At 46.6% G+C, this 22,927-nt stretch overlaps 1 protein-coding gene across 1 annotated transcript; it reads left to right on the top strand.

The window, feature by feature from the left end:
• Nucleotides 1–13,386: 13,386 nt before the first annotated feature.
• On the top strand, nt 13,387–18,812 carry TMX1 (thioredoxin related transmembrane protein 1; the record flags this gene model as incomplete). The annotated part of the gene is made up of 8 exons (XM_082284332.1): nt 13,387–13,547; nt 13,630–13,745; nt 14,789–14,834; nt 15,398–15,526; nt 16,411–16,456; nt 16,543–16,644; nt 16,927–16,999; nt 17,384–18,812. 8 exons carry the CDS (start codon nt 13,387–13,389, stop codon nt 17,560–17,562), a joined length of 852 nt encoding a protein of 283 aa, XP_082140458.1. The 3' UTR covers nt 17,563–18,812.
• Nucleotides 18,813–22,927: the final 4,115 nt, after the last annotated feature.

The raw sequence follows: 22,927 nt of genomic DNA, 5'->3' as shown, positions 1-22,927 counted from the left end.
ATTAAACTTTCTCTTTTCCCCCCAATTTTCAGGCAGTTCCCAACTAGGAGCCACATTTGGATAGGATCAGAGAAATGGCCACGCTGTTCATCCTGTGGTGCACGTGGTCTGTGTCTCCAGCTGTCGGCTTAAGATCACAGAATTCCAGAGTGGTTTGGGGTGGAAGGGACCTTAAAGTCCATCCCATTCCACCCCATGCCATGGGCAGGGACACCTCCCACTGTCCCAGGTTGCTCCAAGGCCCAATGTCCAGCCTGGCCTTGGACACTTCCAGGGATCCAGGGGCAGCCACAGCTTCTCTGGGCACCCTGTGCCAGGGCCTCAGCACCCTCACAGTCAGGAATTCCTTCCCAATCTCCCATCCATCCCTGCCCTCTGGCAGTGGGAAGCCATTCCCTGTGTCCTGTCATTCCAAGCCCTTGTCAAAAGTCTCTCCCATCTTTCTTGTAGGCTCCCTTCAGGTACCTGAAGACTGTGATTAAGTGACTCTTAAGCCATCTCTTTTCCAGGCTGAACAATCCCAATTCTCCCAGCCTTTCCTCACAGGAGAGGTGCTCCTTCCCTCTGATCAGGATGATGCTGTCACAGCAGGACAGTATCTTTGATTTTTTCCTTGGGTGTTCTCTCAGCAGCTGTGTGTTTCCTCACCTGTAGAGTTTATCTGTTGGGACAGTCTCCAGAATTCTCCCCTCCATGCCCTGTTTTCCCAACTTTTGGCTTTCCCAAAGGTCTTTGGATAGGATTTCCCCAGTTTGCTCCACATTGCCCAGAGGCTCTGGAATACAGTGCACCAGGGAGGTGCTGTCCCAGCCATGGCCTCACCTCACACTAGGACTCCACATGTCACACTGCAGCCCAGGCTCAGCATTCCAGCAGTGGCTGGGATCCCAGATTTCCTCAAAGGCTCCTCCTGGCATTGCTGCATTGTCTTTTGGCAGCTTGAACCCAGCCCCACTTCCCGACCCCATCTGGCTGCTGGTGGGGAGAGTGGATGGAATGTGGATGAGCCCATCCTGGCTGCACTGGTTTGTGGAGAGGTGGAGGGGCTGGAGATGGACACTGGGATCTGTCACAGCACTGGAGAGCTGTTCTGGAGTGGCAGTGGCTGTACCTGCTGTGTCGGGGCATCCACAGGCTCCTGCAGCACCGGAATAAGGACACAACATATCCAGGTTGCTTCTGCTCATTGTCAAAACTGGGCTTGGACAGCGCCACATCCCATCTAAGCCACTAAAATCTCCCAGGCTGAACTTTCCCAGGGCTGGCCCTGCTTCCCACGGGTGCTGCTTCCACAGGAGCGAGCCTGGCTCTGCCCCAGCTCCAGAGGGACACGGTCCTTTGCAGCACTGGGTTGGACATGGAAGAAATTGTCTCTGTGCTCTGGTGCCACAGGGCTTGGGAAGCTCCTGCTGACTGCCAGCTGGCCATGACCAGGGTTTCTGCTCTTCCCACTGGCCTCTGGCCATGGGCACACAAGGGAAGAGGGAGACTGATCCCAGAGCTGGGACGGGAACCAGCACCGAGCTCCCTGCTGCCTCCCTGGGAACTGGGATCAGATCTGGGTTGGAAAAATGGTCTAAGATCATTGAGTCCAGCTGTTATTCCAGCACTGCCAAGACCACCACTGCCCAGTGTCCCCAAGTGCCACATCCACACAGCTTTTAAATTCCTCCAGGGATGGGGACTCCAGAAATTTCCATGAAGAAATTTCTCCTAATATCCAACCTAAACCTCCCCTGGTGCTGCTTGAGGTCATTTCCTCTTGTGTTGTGTATTTCACCAGTCCCAAATCCAAGCAGGCACCTTGATTTCCAATGGCATTTTGTCTTCCTGTGGCCTACTGGCACTGCTGGGAGGATTTCAGTCACAGCGAACCTGAAAGGCAACCTCAGAATTGCAGCTGCATTTTCCTTTTCACTTGGGCTTTGGATTTGGTTCTGTGAGTTTTTTTAAAGCTTGGCATTTCCCTGTGTGACTAAAGAACCTGAAAAACAAAAGGGGGAGGAGATGGCACAGGCAGAGATGTGCTGTTGATCAAACCATGATGACAAAGCGCTGCTGGAATTGTGGCTGTTCCAAGAGTGTCCTAAAATTGCCTTCACCTCTTTTCCACCAGTCAGGAGCAGATTTTTGGCACCAGTTCAGCCCAGATCTCCAGAACCAGGAAGCTCAGAGGAGGTTGGGTCTGATCCCACCTCTACTGCTGACACACACGTTTGGTACCCATCCTTCCCCTGCTCCTTCTCCCACCATTCATTCCTGTCAGCTGGAGATCTCTGCATTCCCAGCAGGGAACACAGCCAGCCCTTCCCTGAGCAGCTCTCCAGCCACAGATTGGGAAGTGTCTGTCACTCAGCCAGGACTGGGAGGGCACGCTGTGCCTGGTGTCAGGAAAATTAATCCACAAACACCAGAAGTTTCTGTCCGAAAAGGAGACAGAGGAGTCCTGTAACTTTGTTCGAATAAAGGGAGAGGCCATGGGGCATTTCCCTGGGGTCTCTCAGATTGTTAGAGGACACAGCCTCCCATTTATCCTAACTTCCCAGCCACATTTCCCTCTCTTTCCCCATTGGCTGAGAGGTACAGGCTCCCCAGATCACCTAAGACAGACTCCCTTCTAATGTATACCCCCCTTTTTCTTTTCTTATGGAATTTATGGTTCTTCCCATTGCTTCTTTCATCTCTCTGTATCTATCTTTACCTAGCAGCAGACCCACAGTTTGTTTGTAAAGACAAATCTGTCTCCTTCCTTTCACTGGGAATGCCATCACAGCTGGGACATGTTCCTGGAAAGTCCCCTGTCCACTTTAGAGCCTCTCCCCTGCCCCATTTTGGAGCAGGAGCAGAACATTTGGAGCTGGTGGCCTCCTGAACCTCACACGCACCAGCTCTTCCTCTCCTGACTTGACTTTGCAGCACAGGGATCCAGGAGTGAGAGCTGCCACTCACTGTCTCATCTCCAAAAGCAAAGGACAATCAGCATAATGACTTTGTTTGCAGTGGCAATCCAATTAGTGCGGGAAGCGTTTCATTAGGGTGGATTTTCTCCACGGGGAGCTGCGTGCGGAACAACGGGATGGGGATCGTGACCAGCCCCGTGTGCCTGGGAACGTGAGGGTGACAAGGTGACAAAGCAGGATGTCACACCTCGGGCTGGGCTCTCAGCTCTCCTGTGCCCTGTGCTGTTCCCACAGCCGGGTCCCAGCTGTCTCCTCCCCCCTTCTCATTCCAGAAATCTCCAGCTTTAAACCATCTAACCCTGAACTCTGGCAGTGGCAAGCCATTTGTCCTTGTCCTGGCACTCCAGGCCCTTGTCCAAAGTCCCTCTCCAGCTGCCCTTTAGGTACTGGAAGGGGCTCTAAGGACACAGAATCATAAAATCATGGAATATTTTGGTTAGGAAAGGACTTTAAAGGTAATTTTGTTCCAATCCTCTGCCATGGGCAGGGACACCTTCCACTATCCCCGTCCAGCCTGGCCTGGGACACTTCCAGGGATCTAGGGGCAGCCACAGCTTCTCTGGGCACCCTGTGCCAGGACCTCACCTCCCTCACAGCCAGGAATTCCTTCCCAATATCCAACCTAAATCTACCCTTTTCTGCTTTAAAACCATCCCCCTGCCATCTCATACCTGTTTAAGGCTGTCTGGATGAGGCTTGGAGCAACCTGGTCGAGTGGAAGGTGTCCCTGCCCATGACAGGGGGCGCAATGAGATGGTTTTTAAGGTCCCTTCCAAGCCAAACCATTCCATGATTTTATAATTCTATAATTCTATTATGAACTTGGTGAAATCAACACCTTTAAAGTGTTCAGGAATTACCCATCTGCACCAAATTGCTGCTGCAACCCCACAAACACTGGATGAATAAGACTTGGGAGTGATTAAACCTGACTTATCCCACTGCAGGCGGCAGACAGGCGAGGAGGAGATGCTGCAGCAGAAGAGGCAGCATGAGACACGTCTGTGCAGGAGGTGCTGCATTCCTGGGACTGCTCAGGCACAGAGAGGGGAGAGGAGTGATGGATTTTGCTAAAGAGCAGGTTTCAGCTGCATGGCAGTGCCAGTTCCCCTTCCTGCCATCGCTGCCTTGCGTTGTGTACCCAGAAAATGAACCCCTTTCTCCTGGGGAGGGTTTTACTGCCTGTTTGTTTGCTTGTCTGGAGGTTCAGCTTGGTTCCAACAGCACAAGGGGTTGTTGTTGATGTGAGGAAAAGCATAAATCAATGGAAATGAGAGGCAAGCCTGAGTGCTAGGAAAAGCTGCTCCTTTATGGACCCATTTTATCAAACTTCCTCTTGGCTCCAGCCTCTGATTTAGATGTTTGATAGAAACCCCTGGGTCCCACTTTTCCTGTGTTTGATGTTTGACCTCCAGACTCTCTCCCATCATTGCATCTTCTGTTCCTGTGGGGCAGGAGTCCTACGCTCACCATGTTGGAATATCATATCCTGCTCTGGGTCCTCAGCACAGGAAAGTCATGGACCTGTTGGAGCGGGTCCAGAGGAGGTCACGGAGAGGCTCCAAGGGCTGGAGCTCCTCTGACAGGCTGAGAGAGCTGGGGGTGTTCACCTGGAGAAGAGAAGGATCCAGGGAGACATTGGAGACCCTTCCAGGACCTAAAGGGGCTCCAGGAGAGCTGGAGAGGGACTGGGGACAAGGGATGGAGGGACAGGACACAGGGAATGGCTTCACTCAGATCAAGGTTAAATGGGATATTGGGAAGGAATTCCTGGCTGGGAGGGTGGGGAGGCCCTGGCACAGAGTGCCCAGAGAAGCTGTGGCTGCCCCTGGATCCCTGGAAGTGTCCCAGGCCAGGTTGGAGGGGCTTGGAGCAACCTGGGATAGTGGGAGGTGTTCCTGTCCATGGAAAGTCATAACAAAAGATGACTTTTAAAGGTCCCTTCCACCCCAAACCATTCACTGACTTTATGAACTCATATAACCAGATGTTCCCATGCTTTTCCTCTGAATCCCAAAACAACATCCCCATCACTTTTCAAACTGCAGCACATTTGGCATTGCTACCTCCAGGTCAGCATGTCCAGGCTGGAGCAGACTCCTGGCAGAGAAGTTTCTCCATTAATTCTGGTTTCTGGGCTGGTTTCTCAATGACATTTTAAGGCAGAGGCAGGCAGGGATGGTGGGTGAAGGAACATTTTGCATAAGCCCACACAGCAGTTACAGCGTGGGCAGGTCGTTCAGGGCTCTTCCCAGCAGGAATATGGATAAATGTGCCAGAGAGTACTCCCTCCGAGGAACAGGAGCCTGAGCTCTTATTACAGAGTCACTGACTCAATTATGCCCTGAAAGCAGATTAAAGTGACTCTGTTTTTATTGCAAAGGAGCGAATAAATCCATATTTTGTTAGTGAAAATAGGTTTCCATTAGAATTTACAGAGGACATGAAGCTCAGCCAGCTCCTCTCTGCAGGCAGCTCAGTGTAACCCCTCAGGCCTTCAGTGACAGCAGCAGAGGAAGGGACAGTGTGACAAGAAAAGCCCTCCTGTGAATGAGCCAGCACGTCCATCCTTATCACAGCCTGTGCCTCGCAGCTCCCCGGGGCCTGGGACTGCAATCCCCACGGCGTCAAAGGAAATATTAGTGACAAAAATAGCAGGAGAAGTTTTTAGCAAACCTTACAAGCTGTCTGGTAGAAAAAGTGTGGCAAATGCACACCCACTGCATAAAGGCAAAATCACGTGGCCAGGAAAAACAAATGTAAATAATAAATCCAGGGTGAGATCTAAATTCTTCCAGTCTCAGGGAATTTGGATGGCAAGTTATTTTTGGGGGTCCAAGCAAGTTCCTGCCATCCTAATCCCAGCCCATGAGAGCGAATATCCATCAGCACCAGCCAGCAATGGGGCTACTCACAGAAGGTCTTTCCAGGGAGAAAAGTGGGGGAGAATTTTCAGTGGAAAATCACGATGTGCTGTTCATCCTCTTGTGAGCCTGACTCCGAGCCCAGCAGTGTCAATGAGGAGATATTTGGCTGGACATGACGGTTCCTTCTGGAGGAACAGTATTGTTCTCTTGCCATGCTACCACTGTGCTTCTCCTTTTGCTGGAAAATAGAAGAGTCACAAGGAGAAAAGTTCCCTTGTGCTCAAAGCCGAAGCCTTTGGAAGCTCTGTGCGCCTTGCTGGCCTCACCAGGGTCGGGAGTGTCATTCTCTGCCTCCTCAGATGCTCTGGAGCTGTTTCTGTGCTGCTCTGTTTGATTCTTTGAAGCTGAGCTCTCCATTTGAGATGTCTTGTTTAAAGAAAAAAATACCAATTGGATTTAAAATCCTTTTTAAAATGAGGCAGCAGCAGGCTTTCTGCCAGCAGCCAGCCAGCACTGTGGGTTTGATCCCAGCAGTGAGGACATGGCTAGAAAGAGGTTGGCATCAATGCCCAGACAGAGCAGGCTGAAGTAAATTAAACAGGGATGTAAAGAAAAGCAGGAGTGAGGTGATCCCCTGTGAAAAGCACCTGGATGCCTGGGGATGTATGGAAAATCAGCCTATCCCTCTCTTCCCTTGTGACCTTAATATCCAGGGAGATAATCTAATCTAATCTGATCTAATAATCCAACAGAATCTTCCAGAAGGTCGTGACCTGCCTCTCGTCAGCATTATCTGTTACAGTGCAACAAAGGGCCTGCTGCAGATTAAGTCATCTGAAAGAATTATTTTTGGCTTCAAAAGCAACATCACGTCCTCACCAGCTTCCCAGAAAAATCCCTCCAGCCTCAGGGACTGCAGTGAACACCCAGGATTGATCTTTTGTGCCTGCACAAGGCTGGGACTGGTCTGCAGGTGTCTGGGAATGCATCCACATGGAGCACTGGCCACAATAAGCACTTTCTGGTTCTTTCTCCAGCTTCTCAGGTTAGACAGGCTTTCTTTTCCTCGGTGACAGGGAAATGCAAGGTGTGCCGACATCTCCCCTGCCCCGTGGATCTTTAGGGATAGAAACTGGGCCTAGCTGGAATGTTTTTGTGAACTGGGGAGTTAAATAAGGCTCTTTTTGGTCTTATCTGGACAAGGCCCGTGCTTGTATTGTCTGCTGGAGCTCCTAAATCAGCACAAAAATACCCGCCCAGACCTTCCTCCTGCAAAAGTGACATTTTACAAGAAAACAGTCTTAATATCATCTCCACCTCCATGTCTCTGGACACCCTCAGGCAGATTCCTGTGCTGGCCTCAGGGCAACAGGTTTCTTGTCACTGTAACACAGCAAAATGGGTTTCAATCAGCACAACGTTTGCTGTCTCCCAGAACCAAGAGCATCTTTCAGGCTGGTGCAAAGGGATGGAAAAGCAGCAGGTCAGAAGGGATTTCTATCTGGACAAAGAAGGACTTGGAGGGCAGGAGGTGGTCCTTTTAATCTGGCTCTGCAGGTGGGTGTGCAAGAGGGTCCTTGGCCCCATGTTCTTTGCTCTGCACGCTCATATTTTGCAGCAAAATCGGCAGAGGAAGTGCCAACACCTCCATTTCTGGCTGCCCAACAATTCCCACTGCAAGCCCCTGCTTCCAGTCTCTTCTCATCTCCCTGAGCTGAAATCTCACCCCCTGACGTATTCCAGGCTGCCTCAGAACAAATATTCTGGAAGGTTTCTGCCAAAATCCGTTCAGCAGTCGGAGACTGGAGCTGGGGAAAGGAGGAGGTTTGCCTCATGCAATGCTAATTCTCCCCCGGGGTCCTCTGAGGTTGTCTCACTCTTCTTTGATTTTGATTAGAAATGGGAAATTTGGTGGTTTGGCCCTTGCTTTTTCCAAGGTGATGAAGTGTGGCTGCAGGTGGGATGGTGGAAAAAGGGGGATTAAGGCCCTGTGATCTGAACAGCAGCTGGAAAACGAAGTAGTTTTACGCTGAACTCAGCTTTTGCCTGTGGTTGGACAGAAATATTGTTTGTGAGGAGCTGAAACAACAAAGTGATGGATCAGCCCCTGGGAAAATGAGTAATTTCATATCCAGCATGGGGAGGGAGGTCAGCAGCACACAGGGGAGGGGGCTGAGGAGGAGCTTGCTTTTTAAAGACATGAATATTGAATTCCCTTGGTAGGGGAATTCCTCCTGCTCACAGAGCCAGGCAGAGGTCTGAAGGAAAATAAGGACATTCCTTTGCTAATTATTTTTAAGGTATGAAATGTGCTGTGAGGGGAGAGACAGAGGGTGGCAGGATGCTGGGAAAGGGCAGGTGGGAGAGAAATCAGGAGATGGGATGGGGGCTGGAAAAAGAGGGTTTGGAAAGAGAGGAGAGCAGAGGGACAGCTACTGGCACTGGGACAGTTCTCAGCCGCTCCTCCCTAAAGTGCCAAACTTGGAATTAGAAGAAAAGAAGATTGGAGGAGTCCAAGGTGTTAGAAAAGAGAGCAGAGGGGTTCATGCAGGAGAAGCAATGAGAGCTGCTCAGCCCAGCCACCAGTCCTGGTTGCAGTGACAGGATGGGAGCCTTGACACTTCTCCCCACACGTGTGTCCCAATCCCACACCAAATCCCACTGGATGCACCCAGAGATGTCCCCAGCCCCAAAAAGCAAAGCAAAAGGGGAAGCTGAAGGCAAGGTGGCCTTGCAGGAGAACAAGGGATGAATCCTCAAGGGAGCAGAACCTCCGTGACACAGAATTTAATACAGAGAAGAAGATAAAAACTACTTTGGAACAGAGCACAGAAGAGTTAAAGCAAATGAACGAGACAATATTAATTGTCTGAAACACAACCTGCTTGACTTCTGGTTTACAAAGATCTCTCCCTACTTGAGTTCCCATGGTAACTCCTGCGCAGGACCACACTTCTCCTAATCATCTCCACAGAGTTTCAAGCAATTCTGTAATCCAATCAAATGGGAGAGAGAGAATTTGTTTGGGCATTGAGGAAACTGCTACCTAACGAGCACACAGAGGCAGGGAGAGGCCACACTCACAATTACGACCCCAGAGAGACACTTAATTACTGAATAATTAGCAGTTGCTGGGGTTTCTTAGTGCAGAGAGGATTGTGAGAATAATTCCAAGGTCTTCCAAGTGGTTTTCCAAAGTGGGAAGCAGCAAACTGATTGTGTAAAGGCAGAGCTGAGGATGGGAAACTCTCTGCTCCCAAAAACCTGAACCCTTGGACACAGTGAAACTTTGCTGAGGCAGCTCAGGTGCTGTGGAGCAGAAGGAACGGGGCTGTTGGATGGGAATGTGCTTCCCAGTGGGATTTTTCCAAGCAGGAGGAGGGGATTCTGTTAATCCTTCCCAGCCATGGACAGTGGGGAATGTTCACATGCACCAAGCCCAGTGTGGCTCTTGAGAAGTCACTGGCACCTCTGGGGGGCTTCAGTCCAGGCAGGCCAGGGTGAATTATTTCCTGTGACATACAGGATTTTTCTGTAGGAAAAAAGCACTGGTGTATGGATCGAGTTCCTGGAATGAAATCCTGAGCTGCAGAGAAATAATTACATCTTGACTTTGATTTTTTTAATACTGATGCCCAGAAAACTGCTCTGAGTGGAATTCTAGATGCCAACTTTCCCAAAAGACTGAAGCCAGGAAACAGCTCACTCTAACTGGACAACTCATGAAATTCACAGACATTTGGTATTTTTGTAATCCCAACCTTGATCAAATTGTGCTTCTGTGTTGGTGGGAAGGACTAAACCCACCACAAAATCCCCTTTACCTTAGCAAAACCACCTAAAAAAATTACCCAGGATCATTTTTTCTTCCTGCAGCACTACAAAATGCAGCTCCAGGCCTGGCTGGGACATTTTGGGACAGCCTGGTTTCACCTTGGGCTTTAGGACAATGACTTCATGTCTCCTGCCTCACATGATCACACTCAGGAAAGCTCTCTGCATAATCTCTTGGCATTTCATAAATGCAGGAGCTGTGAATGAGGTCAGGGCTCTGATGCTGTACCTGATCCAGGGACTGCAGAGCTTGGAACCATTACCTGGCCAACCCTCTGCTCTCTTCAAGGGGTCCTTCAAAAGGTCAGCCCCAGGTGGGCAAGTGCTGGGCTCCTGCAGCTCATTCATCTGGTCTCGTGTTCAGCTCATCCTCAGGACACGTAAAGGTGCTTAAAAAATGGAGAAAAAAAGAAAGATAAAATAAGGAAGAATAGAACTGCTTCCATTTGTTCACATTTTAAATATAAATGAATCAACATTCTGCAAAAAAGAAACCCAGTGAGTCAATTGGTGTGCAATTTTTTGAAGTGGTTTTGAGCACTTACAGAATGGATTGAGTTTGGAGAATTTGTTAATCTCTGTGGCTTTAGCTTTGGGGACAACATCGAGGCATTCAAGTGTTCGAGTATTTTTATTTTTATTTTCAGCTCAAAAGAAAGCAAAGCCCAAAGGAAGCTTTCCATTTCCACTCCTACCTGTGGGATCTGATTTTATGAGCCACAGACATCATCAAGATGATTTCTTGATGACACAGGCCTCTCTTATTTCATCATCCTTCATCCTCTATCAAAACCCAACTGCTCTGTGGTCAGGAGAATATATCTTAGAATGGTTTGGGTTGGAAGGTACCTCAAAATCCACCTTGTTCCAACCCCCTGCCATGGGCAGGGATACCTTCCACTGACCAGGTTAAGATATTCATAATTTCCCCTCTGTCAAACAATTATCTGGGCTTGTGCTTCTTGCTGTGCATCACTAGTGCTCACTTGAAATGGACAATTCTTTTCATGAAATTTAAAGACTCTTTGGTGGTGGTGTTTTTGTAACCCCAACCTTGATCCATTTGTGGTTGTGTGTTGGTGACAAGGTTTAAACTGACCAGAAAATCCCCTTTACCTTAGGAAAGCAACCTAAACCACGAGTTCTTGGACAAGGAAAAAGCCTTCCATGTTAACACCTTGAAAAGTGACAGGGTGTCCCCAGCAGGAAATCCAGGTAATCTCTAACCAAAAAGGATTTTCTTCCTTCACTCTTTCCCTTTAGAAGCAGCCTCAACTCTGCCTCTGTGTGGCAGCGCTGAAAAAGAACATGGAAGAAAAGAATGAAAGATGTGGTTCTTTCTTGAGGGCACTTGGTTATTAACTCTCTTTATTCTGCTGTGAGCCTTGACAGATGAGGCAGATATTTCTCCTGTCAGCTTGGGAGGGCTGAGGGGAACAGGCTGGAGGAAGATGCCTCAAAGATAAGGTCAAGGCTTTCTTGTTCTCAAAACTTTACAAAGAAACAAGGCAATGTCAATGTAATATTAATAACGGAGATAAAAGTAATTCAGAGCAGTCATTACATTTAAAATAATTCCTGGAACCAAGCAGGGGAGGTATGAAGTCATAATTTTCAGGGTCTTTCAAGCTGTTCCCACAGGGAGCTCGGTGTGCCTTTGAAGAAATCTTTCTATTCACAGTGGTAAATTTATTTACACATGGTTACCCAGCACACTTTAATGCACTTATTCCTCAACACATCTCAAATTATCAGGGATAATCACAGAATTCACAGAACTGTTTAGGTTGGGAAAGACCTTTAGGATCATTGAGTCCAGTCGTTACCCAGAGACAGCTCTTTGCATTTGCTGATGCAGAATGGAATATTCATGGATTATCAATAACACATTTCAAAAATTCAATTATGCCTAAAACAGCAGTCAGCAGAGTGCTGCAAGCAGTGATTTATTCCTGAGTGCTGAATCAATGAATAACAAGTCCTTAATAATGCCTGTTCTCCTAGAGAAAGGAACATACACGTTGTACCAGAGAAAAGTTGCCAAAATAAGATAAAATTTTTAAAAACCCCAAATGCTGATTTATTCTTTTTTTCCTGCACCGCCCAATGGCTGCCAAGGATCTGAACTGTGGGATAGGAAATTATGGCAAAGGGGGGAGGGAAAGAAATTATCCAGGCAGGAAAGGAAAGGTGACATTATCACAGCTGCTCCCGAGCAGGAGCTGGGGAAAAATTTGTGGTAAAGAAAGTATGTGCATATGAAAAAAGAGGTTCCTTCCCTGGAAATGCTTCAGGTTTGGAGAGACAGGAGTGAGATGATGTGGGATTTGTCTGCTTGTTAACATTGATCTTCTCCCTGACTTCTGCTTGAGAATTAAGCACTCAGGTGCTGTTACTTTCTGCCATAAGTAACTAAAGATTATTAATCATGAAATGGTTTGGGTTGGAAAGGACCTTAAAGTCCATCCCATTCCACCTCTGCCATGGGCAGGGACACCTTCCACTATCCCAGGCTGCTCCAAGCCCCGTCCAACCTGGCCTTGGGCACTTCCAGGGATCCAGGGGCAGCCCCAGCTTCTCTGGGCACCCTGTGCCAGGGCCTCAGCTCCCTCACATCCAGGAATTTCTTCACCTAAGTTGTTGGAGCAAGTCCAGAGGAGGCCACCAAGTTGAAAGAGGACTGGAGTACCTCGGCTATGGAGACAAGCTGGGAGAACTGGGGGTGTTCAGCCTGGAGAAGGTCGTGTGGAGACCTCCTTATCTGAAGGAGCCAGAGCCAACAGGGAAGCCAGAGAGGGACTGTTCACCAGGAACTGTAGGGATTGTGGTTTTATATCAGCAACAGTGTGGCCAGTAGGACTAAGAAAGTGATTCTTCTCTTGTGTTGGGCACTGGAGAGGCCACACCTCGAGTGTTGTGTCCAGTTCTGAGCCCCTCAGTTCAGGTAGGACACTGAGGGACTGAAGAGTGTCCAGAGGATGGAGCTGGGGAAGAATCTGAAGCCCCAGGAGCAGCTGAGGGAGCTGGGAAGGGGCTCAGGCTGGAGCAAAGGAGGCTCAGGGGGGACCTTGTGGCTCTGCACAAGTCCCTGACAGGAGGGGGCAGCCGGGGGGGTCGGGCTCTGCTGGCAGGGAACAGGGACAGGAGGAGAGGGAACGGCCTCAGGCTGGGCCAGGGGAGGCTCAGGTTGAACTTCAGGAAGAGTTTCCTCACAGAAAGGGTGATGAGACATTGGAAGGGGCTGCTCAGGGAGGTGTTGTGTGTCCCCATCCCTGGAGGTGTCCCGTGAACGACTGGACGTGGCACTCAGTGCTCTGGGCTGGGTAACGAGGGGGGCATCGGGCACAGCTTGGACTCACCGAGCACGGAGATCTTCTCCAATCTTAATGATTCTGTGATAAGGACAAATGGGTACAAATTGAAAGAAGGGAAATTTACGACATACGGGAAGAAATCCTTCCCTGTGTGAGGGTGGTGAGCCCCTGGCACAGGTTGCCCAAGCAGCCCTGGATCCTTGGAACTATGCCAGGCCAAACTGGACGGGGCTTGGAGCACCCCAGACTACAGGAAAGTATCCCTACCCATGGCAGGGGGCGGAACGAGCCGGCATTTAAGATCCCTTCCAACCCCAACCATTGCAGGATTCCCCGATCCCGCCTCCCCCGCTCTCCTCTGAGGGCGGGCCCGGCCGTGACGTGGCGGGAAGGCGGAAGGGGGGGGCCAAGATGGCGGCGCTGGGGCGGTGGCGGGCCGCGCTGAGGGCTCCGCTCTGCGCTCTGCTGTGCCTGGCGCTGGCGGCCGCCGCCCGGGGCAGACCGAGCCCCGTGAAGGTGCTGTCGGACGGGATGTGGAGGGAGCTGCTGCAGGACGAGTGGATGGTGGAGTTGTGAGTGGGGAGCGGCGCTGCCGGGGAGAGCTGTGGGGATGTGTGTGGGGTGTGTGGTGACGGGGCTGTGCTGCTCCCACAGCTACGCGCCCTGGTGTCCCGCCTGCGAGAACCTGCAGCCCGAGTGGGAGAAGTTCGCCGAGTGGGGAGAGGACTTGGGGGTGAACGTGGCCAAAGTGGATGTCACGGAGCAGCCGGGTGAGAGGGGCTGGAGGGGGCTCCTGACCCCCCTCAGGGATTCGGGGTGCTGAGGGATTTTGGGGGTGCTCATCTCCAGTGTGTGCTTTTGGGAAGCAAACAGAATTAATAGGGATACTAAAAGTCTTTTACTCATCTCTACCAAAGGCACATTGCTGTGTGACTAAACAGCCTAATCTTGCTTAATAGGATCTCAGAATGGTTTGGTTGGGAGGGACCTTAAAGATCATCCCATTCCATCCTCTACCACACCTTCTACTATCCCAGGGTGCTCCAAGCCCTGTCCAACCTGCCCTTGGACAATTCCAGGGATCCAGGGGCAGCCACAGCTGCTCTGGGCACCCTGTGCCAGGTTTCACACAGGAACCTCCAGCTCCCCTCACAGGGAGGAGACTGTCAGATAATAGATGAAATAGATATAATTGAATAAATAGCATAAATTAAATGGATAGACTATAATAGATAAAAGGAATTAGAGGTTTTCTCCAGAGCACGATTTGGAAGATATCAAGAAGAATTTTGGCCGTACTTTTTAAGCAAAAACCAAGGTTTTAGCCTTGCCATTCCAGTCCCTCCCTTGGTTGGTAGAAGGGAGTGCAGACAATCTGCTCTCCCCCTGCTGAAACTCTCCTGTCTGTGTGGGATTTGTAAATGTGGCTTTCCCCATGCTGATCTCTTTCTACAGAATCACTTTTGAAACTTTCCTCACTTGGATTATTTTCCTCAAGGTTGCTGGAGGCTGCAGATCATGTGTGCAAAGGAGAGCGTCTCTCTCTGAAGAGCTACAGCCAAAACAGTCCAATAGAGCAATTATCCCTGGATATCTCTTTTTCCCCATGGATAAACTTCCTTGTTCTTCATCCAGGGACGTTTTTTAGACTATGTGTGCTGCTTTGACATGCACAAGGTTGTGTTGGATTTCACTGAAAGATTGATACCTAGGGATGCCATTGTATTTTGGGGTGTTACAACATTTCCTTCCTCTTTTTTTTTTTTTTTCCATAAACATACTCAAAATAGTCTCAAAATAACTTTTCTTATAGGGTTAAGTGGACGATTTATCATCACAGCTCTCCCTACCATCTATCAGTAAGTATTCAACACAGCAGAGATTTTTTGAGGTGAGAATGGGCATTTTTTCCTTTTTCTGGGGGGCAAATAAATGAGATTTATTATGTTCTTTAAGAATGGGAGCTACTTTTCACTGACACAGCCACTGTCTCACCTGTTGTGACCTTGTGCTGCCAGATGATTTCTTTTCCTTTCCCTTCAGGCCTTATTTATTCTGCCTTTTCATGGGTGTTTCTGTTTTGCAATTGTTTCTCTGTAGGTTGATCTTCAGTGCAGGTGTGTGGCAAGGGCTTAAGGAAGATCATTATCTTCTTTTTTTTTTTTTTTATGGAATCACAGCCTAAAGCTAGCCAAGGTATTCATGGAGTCAGTGTTCTGGAAATAACTTGGAGTTAGTCAAGGTGTTTGGAAAATATTTCAGAGGCAATATCAGCTAAAAGAATTGACACTGAAAAAGTGAAGATGTAAAAATAGGCAAGGTGATGGGAGGGAATTTTTTGGGTGGAAACAAATGCTGCACTTGGTGCATATATTGGACCATATAAAATAAAGGATTTTTTGGTGGTGGTGGTGTTTTACAGCTGCAAAGATGGAGAGTTCAGGAGATACCAGGGAGCAAGGACTAAAGCTGCCTTCATTAATTTCATCAGTGACGAGGAATGGAAATCCATTGAACCAGTGTCCTCCTGGCTTGGTCCTTCCTCTTTCCTGTAAGTTTTGGGTTGGTTTTTGCAATAATTTATTGCCAGGTGTCCTGAGGTGTGTCCTGCTCCCTGTTCCCAGCTCTGTGGGGACAGGAGCTGTGTGAATGTGGTGGGTGGGTGGGTGTCCTAATTCTTCCTCAGCTGTGGGAGGGCTGTCACCATAGCACAGGTGACCTGAACATTGTCACCATAGCAGAGATGTCCTCAGCAAGGTTTACCTTAAGGTTTGAAGTGATTGCTGGTGACTGCATTGTTTCCTAAACTCTTGTAGGTAACCTGCTGACCCTTGAAGTTGTGTGGTTTCTGTGGCACTGAGATGGGTTTGCCCAGCTAAATCCTAGGAAATTTCTTCCACTCTTTGCAGGGGTCTACAAGGAAGTCACAGAGGGATTCTCCATCAGGAACTAACAGGAAAAAGGGGTTCAAACTGTCAGAGGGGAATTGAGGTTTGATATTGGGAAGGAATTCCTGGCTGTGAGGGTGGTTCTCTTACAAAGTATTATCCCACACCAAGAAATGTGTGAAACTGGGTATTAAATTAGTATTAACAAGGTCTCTGTTATTTTCTATATTCAGACACTAAACTTAAGTGTCTGAAGATCTCTCAGCTCTTACAACCTGATTTTCTTCTAATAGATTAATTTTTTGTTTTAATAAAACCTCCTGATGCTTCATCCTTAATATCTTCACTAGAGTTCCAGCTGGCTTCTCATTGACCATTGGTCCAGATGGAACTTAGAACATAAAACTCTTGAAATTCATGTGTCAGCAGAACCAAATTAAAGGAATTTGGGAATTTATGGCTGTCCATGTACAAGCTGAGGTTGTTTCACACAGGTTTGAGGCTGATTTAAAGGAGTTCTCAGTTACTCTTCTCTGCTTTGTTTCAGGATGAGCAGCATGTCAGCATTGTTCAAGTTGTCCATGTGGATCAGGGTATTTGCTTACATCTCTTCTTCATTTTATCCCCCCAGTATGATGCTGAGCTCTTCCTGAAATGCTTTTCTTGTCTTTAATTCCAGCACGGCCATGGCTATTTAACAGAAAATCTTGGAATACCAGTCTGGGGCTCCTATGCTGTTTTTGGTTTGGCAACTCTGTTCTTAGGAATGGTCCTGGGACTTGTAAGTGCAGCCTTTGGGAGTAACTGTGACTGTGTTACACTCATGCTGCCTCCACCTCAGTTTTGGGCTGGGGTTTTGGGGTACCCTGAGCTGGGACACAGGGATGGGGAGCAGGATGAAACCCCCATAATCCCAAGGGAAATGGTCACGCCAAGTGTGAGGCTGGATGGGATCCACCCCCTGGATAAACAGCTGAACTCGATGTTAAAAGTCTTTTCCAGCCTAAATGATGCCAACGTGCAGAATGTTTGGGAGTTTCAGCTTGGATTGCTTTGCTTTCAGATGATGGTGTTCCTGGCAGACTGCATGTGTCCCTCCAAAAGACACAGACCACCACAGCTCCACCCTCAGACAAGTAAGCCCACAGCAAACTTCATTCAGTGAAACTGGTTGGTAAATGTCATTTGTAGAAAAGATTCTTATTAAGGAAATACTGGTGTCTGTAGGATGTGATGCCGAGTGTAGAACTTGGCATTTGGGATTGATGCTTCACCCTTAGGCTTTATAGTGGGTTGGGATTTTCTGTTTAGTAAAGCTGGGGTATTTTTAATTAACTGGTTATAGGGAGAGAAAAAGTGTTTTGAGAGCATTTTCATACCTGCCAGACACGAAATTCCACATGGGCAGGGAGAGAGAACTGAGTGGAGCTCTCAGTGTTGCCATGCTTGCCTGTGATGTTTAAAAAGTGGATTTTACTTGGGAGTGGTATTTATTTGTGTATTTTTCCTTTCTCCTTGAGGAAAACAAGGTCCAGAGTCAGCTCAGCTGCTGAAAAATAGGTATGAAGAGCAAGAAGCAGATGAGGGAGACATCTCAGATGATGAAACAGAGGGTAAGGAGGGGAGCAAGAGAGACTGGTCACCAGGTGGTGTCCGGCAGCGCCCAGTGCCCACTGCTGCTCCCCTGGAGACATCTTAGCTGCACTTGCATCAGGATTAGTGTTTGAGTCATCCACTCAAAGGGAGATCAAAGTCAAATCCTTCAGCTTGAAGAGAAAAATGACTCCTGGCTCGGTAACGTTGCTGCATTTCATGAATTGGGAGGAAATAATAATAAAAAAAAGGCATCAGGTATTCCAAAGGAAAACTTGCTGTTGCAAATGGCTGGAACTTCTCCTGTCTGTGTGCAGGGAAGTGCCAAGGAATGATTGCTGTGGCTTCTGGAATGACTTGTTCCCTAGGGATTATTTTGAAGAGAATGTAACCCAGAGTACTCGTTGCATTAAGGGAGCATTAACAAGGAAAATGCACTGACCGGGTTGTTGGTGCAGCATTCCAAAAGTGTTCCCTGTTTTTATGCTGTTTTCTCAGTATGAATCTCTAGTTGTGCCCTGAAGAAATGCTGAGGGGAAGAGTTCCTTTAGTTATGGAACTAAAATTCCTTTGGTTTAGGCTTTTATCATGACAAAAACTGCTTTTTGCTATGACAATGAGTGCTACAAACCCCCCCAACCTTTTTTCTTACAAAGAGCTGATGGAACTTAGCACAAGCACTCCGTAGTGGGATTCTCTGGCTGACCAGAAACCTGCTGCTTGCATCAATTTCTTCCAGAAAAGGCTGTAGAAAACTCTGTGAGCTGCTTGGCAAAGTAGATTTTCTCTAGGAACAAATGACAAGTAGCACCTCGAAGTCTTGTCTGTCTCTGTGACTCCACGTGGGAATAGTTTACACGCAGGGTTCTCTGTGCAAATCCTCTCCATTCCTCCTCCTGAGTGCCAGCAGCACTCTGCTTGTTTTTAATCCATCATTTCTTAGTCAAATCTTGCTGCAAATCCATGCAGGCTGTACCTGGCCTGAAGTTGAAATAACTCCTTCCTATTTCTTTTACAGAAGCTTTTTTTTTTCCCTCCCTGCCACATTTTCACAAAACCACTTTGGAACATTAAACCTGAATTTTTTTCTTTTAAAAAAAAAATGAGGTGTAGTTTACTCTTGTCTGTATGGTGTTTGTTTTCATTCTGTATAGAAATAAAAAGAATGCACATGCCCATTGGACCAGTGTTGTAAAGAGTTTTCCATATTTTTAAACTAAATTCTGAAGTTTTTTAAGGGAAAGATGAGCCTAAGACTGAGCACATTTAGATATTTTTTTTGACAAACCTGTGTCTGGTATTTTTGTTTTGTTTGTTTGTTTAGCTTTGGGGTTTTAGTTTTTATTTGTAGTTATTTAGGTGGGGTTTTTTTAGTTTTTATTTGTAGTTATTTAGGTTTTTTTTTAGTTTTTATTCGTAGTTAGTTAGGGTTTTTTTTATTTTTTATTTGTAGTTAGTTAGGGGTTTTTTTAGTTTTTATTTGTAGTTATTTAGGGGTTTTTTAGTTTTTATTTGTAGTTATTTAGGGTTTTTTTTTATTTTTTATTTGTAGTTAGTTAGGGTTTTTTTAGTTTTTATTTGTAGTTATTTAGGGTTTTTTTTAGTTTTTATTTGTAGTTAGGGTTGTTTTTTTAGTTTTTATTTGTAGTTAGGGGTTTTTTATTTTTTATTTGTAGTTAGATTTTTTTTTTAGTTTTTATTTGTAGTTATTTAGGGGTTTTTTAGTTTTTATTTGTAATTAGTTGGGGTTTTTTTAGTTTTTATTTGTAGTTATTTAGGGGTTTTTTAGTTTTTATTTGTAGTTATTTAGGGTTTTTTTTTATTTTTTATTTGTAGTTAGTTAGGGTTTTTTTAGTTTTTATTTGTAGTTATTTAGGGTTTTTTTTAGTTTTTATTTGTAGTTAGGGTTTTTTTTTAGTTTTTATTTGTAGTTAGGGGTTTTTTATTTTTTATTTGTAGTTAGATTTTTTTTTTAGTTTTTATTTGTAGTTATTTAGGGGTTTTTTAGTTTTTATTTGTAGTTATTTAGGGGGTTTTTTAGGTTTTTTTTGTAGTTATTTAGGGGTTTTTTAGGTTTTTTTTGTAGTTATTTAGTGGTTTTTTTTTTTATTTGTTCATCTGACTTCTCTCTTTTTATTTTCTCTACATTGGTGCTCTGGAATGACTTGACTTCAGTGCTGTATGTTAGAAAGATAAACTGATGTTTGAAAGGGTCTTTTTGGCTAAAATTGGAGTGTCCCTGTCCTTTTCTAAAGATAAAACCTCTCCTGGTGTTGGAATGAAGAGCACTGTGTGCCAGAAATGCCCTTAAGGTGTTGGTTTTGTGGAATTGCCTTAAATTCTCTAGAAGTTTCCCTCTCTCAGCCTTTGTCACTCCTAAATGAAGCAATAAATAAATAAATACTAAGGAGAAGTAGTAGCACTGCCTTTGATCAGTGGTGATTTTTCAGTTTGGAGGGGGCTGGAGAAGACAGAACTGTTGGAGCTGGTAGGAAAAAGCGTTGAATTGGTTTAAAAGCTGAACTATCTTTGCTCACTCCGTGTGGGATAGATTTAAATGTAGCTTTTCTAAGTGCAGGGGTTTCTGATTTTTCAGTTACAGCCAAACTTGGTGCAATATAGAGAGGACCCCCTGATGACTTTTTGGCTGACTTTTCATTTTAAAAGAACACCCAGCCTTTCCTTTGTTGTGCTGTACTTGTGGGCTCCTGGTTGAACAAGAACTTCCAGCCCTAATTTACCTTTTGCCTCTGCCTGCTGCTCACTTCTCCCTGCCTTAGGCACAGAACCAAACCCCAAAGCTGCCTCTTAGGGGTGACTGTTCCCAGCTGCTGGAATCCGGCCCCTGTGTGTAACTCCTGCTTGGATTATTCTCTGCTAATCTCACCCTTCATATTTTCCATAATAATTATGGTTTTGTCCTGTGAATATTTAAGTTCCTTGACTTTTTTTGTTGTTGTTTTAAAATCTCTATTCCAAAGATGTTTACTGAGGCTGAGCAATGTAACCTGAGTGTAAGAGCCTGTCCTTTGTGTGTTTTGATGTTGCCTGAATATCAGTTTTGTAAAAAGCAGACTGCCCTTTCCATATCACCACCTGGACCAGGCCTGATTCATTTGATTCATTCATCAATTAATGACCTGTAACAATAATTTTGTTTTTCGGAGAGTCTTCAAGTAAAAAAATAACCACCAGCTTTGGGTTCCTGTGTTTGTGTCTTTTTGTTGGTTTGGTTTTATTTTTTGGTCAGATCTTGCTGCTTAGTGACGAAACAGCTGCTTCCATGAATAAAAAGTGTAACCCTGCAGCTAAAAGAATGTTTAAGTTTTCAAGAAAAGTCAGGTTTGAATAATAATTCGAACTAAAGCTGCACTGAGTGATTTTTTTTTTTTTAGTCAAGACTGGCTTGGATACCTCATTTTGGTAGATGGTTCCAATGGTTTGGGAAGGAGCTTTCACTCATGCCAGGCTTAGCCAGAAATGGTAATAAAATGTGGTTTTGTGTAGCAAAAAAAAGTAGGTTGGAGTTGACAAATGATGTTTAAAGTTCATTTTTTGGGCGACTGTTTTCTGTAGTCGCGTAAAACGCGTGCGAGTGGTGTTGGAGCTGAAGATGGGCCCCTCCCCTGGCCCTCCCACACTGCATCCAACCCCAGCAGCTGAAGGGATCGACACTGTGGGATTAATCTTGGAGTGGGAAGCTTAATTCCAATTTGTGGGAGCTCTGAAGTGAAAGAGGCTCCTTGGGGAGGGGACAAATCCAGACAAGGAATGCTTGGAGCACTGCTGAGGAACAGCCAGTCCCGCTCCCTGTTCCTTCCCTTCCCTCCATCTCTGCCCTTGGGAATGGCTGTTGAGGGTCTGGGAGCTCTGAACGTGTGGAATTTCCTGGAAAAGTGCAATAATGCTCTTAGTTCCTCCCCAGCAGGAGTAAGGAACAGAGAATTCCACAGGCACTCGGTGGATGCTCGTACAAACCTCACCCCCCTCCTCTTCCACTCAGTGTGTAACATCCAACAGGAAATAATGGCAGAAGGAAAAAGCCCAGGGAAGAGTCAAACGGAAGGATTTTTAGATATTAAAATGGTTGGGAATTGCCTGATGGGAAAGAAACAACTGGGAATTGTTGGCAGTTGGTGTTTCCCAGGTTGCCAAAGGCAGCTGCAGGTTTGGGTTGGAAAGCAGTGGTTTCAGTTGCGATGATGATTGATGGGAAAGGAGAAATTTCAGTGTTCAGCACTGGCTTAGAAACACCAAATACAATCTCAATTTTAAGGTTGAAGAGGGAACTGTCTCCTGCAGGTGTCTTGTTCCTTGTTTGCATCATGTGGAATTCTTGGTTTGACCTGGACAGCATCACCTTTGGCCCTTCCCTGAGTTTATTCTGTGGCTGATTCCCTACTGTCCACTCTTGGATCAGCTTTTCTTTACCTTCCAAACTCCCTACCTTGATTCATTCTGTGACTTTCTAGAAAAGATTCACTGCAAGGCAGATCCAGAAGGATAACTTCTAGATCCTAGGAATTCTGCCTTCCCCAGGTGTGTTCCTGGAAGCCAGGAGGAATCCTTGGGCAGGAGGGGTTGAGGTGGGTGTGGCTGATGTGTGAGTGATGTCCTGAAGTGAGGGCAGGTTCTGAGATCCCTATGAACGTCAGAGGGGGGGAAAGCACCAGTGAAATGTGTGTGTCTCTGAAAGGTTTTTTCTAAATTAAATTTTGTCTCCGTCGAGGAGTTTTAAGAGTGTGAAATGAGAAACCATTAATGCAAACTCACTATGAAAGATAATATTTTTCTTAGCTGTGCTTTTCCTTCCAGAGTCTCTTTTGCTGAGCCTGGACCTCAGTGTCCTTTTTTCCCCCCTTTTGTGTGAGCGCTGATTCCTCAGGAAGATTCTCTCTAGATTTTCCTTTAAGCTCCTTGGCATGTGGATGTATCAAGGCTCAAGGAAAATGTGTGTTCAGAGTAAAGATTTCTTCTCACCTGTGGCTGGAATCACAGGGATACGGGATGTCATTCCCAGAGGCCAACTTCAGTTGGTGTGTCCCTTCCCTGTGGTATTCCCATTCCTGTGGCAATGGGGGAGAGCCTGGGCATGAAGAAAGTAAGAGGGACTTTGTTTACTGGATTAGGATCTGATTTCTTAGATGGTTGGAGAAGTAGATTTAGTAGGGACAGAATGAGATTAAATACTAGGGAGAAATTCTTCCCTGTGAGGGTGGGGAGGCCCTGGCACAGGGTGCCCAGAGAAGCTGGGGCTTCCCCTGGATCCCTGGAAGTGTCCAAGACCAGGTTGGACAGAGCTTGGAGCAGCCTGGGCTAGTGGGAGGTGTCCCTGCCCATGGCAGGAGTGAAATGGGATGGGCTTTAAGGTCCTTTCCAAACCCAACCATTCTGGGTTTCTGGGATAAATGGTTCTCCAAGGATAAGTAGCCTTATCTTCCTCCTTTTCTCATCTCCTTGTCAAATATTTT

This window comes from Coloeus monedula (genome assembly GCF_965178545.1).
Source record: "Coloeus monedula genome assembly, chromosome: 6".
NCBI lineage: Eukaryota > Metazoa > Chordata > Aves > Passeriformes > Corvidae > Coloeus > Coloeus monedula.
Note: the sequence above shows the minus strand (reverse complement) of the source record. Positions and strands in the feature narration are given on the sequence as shown.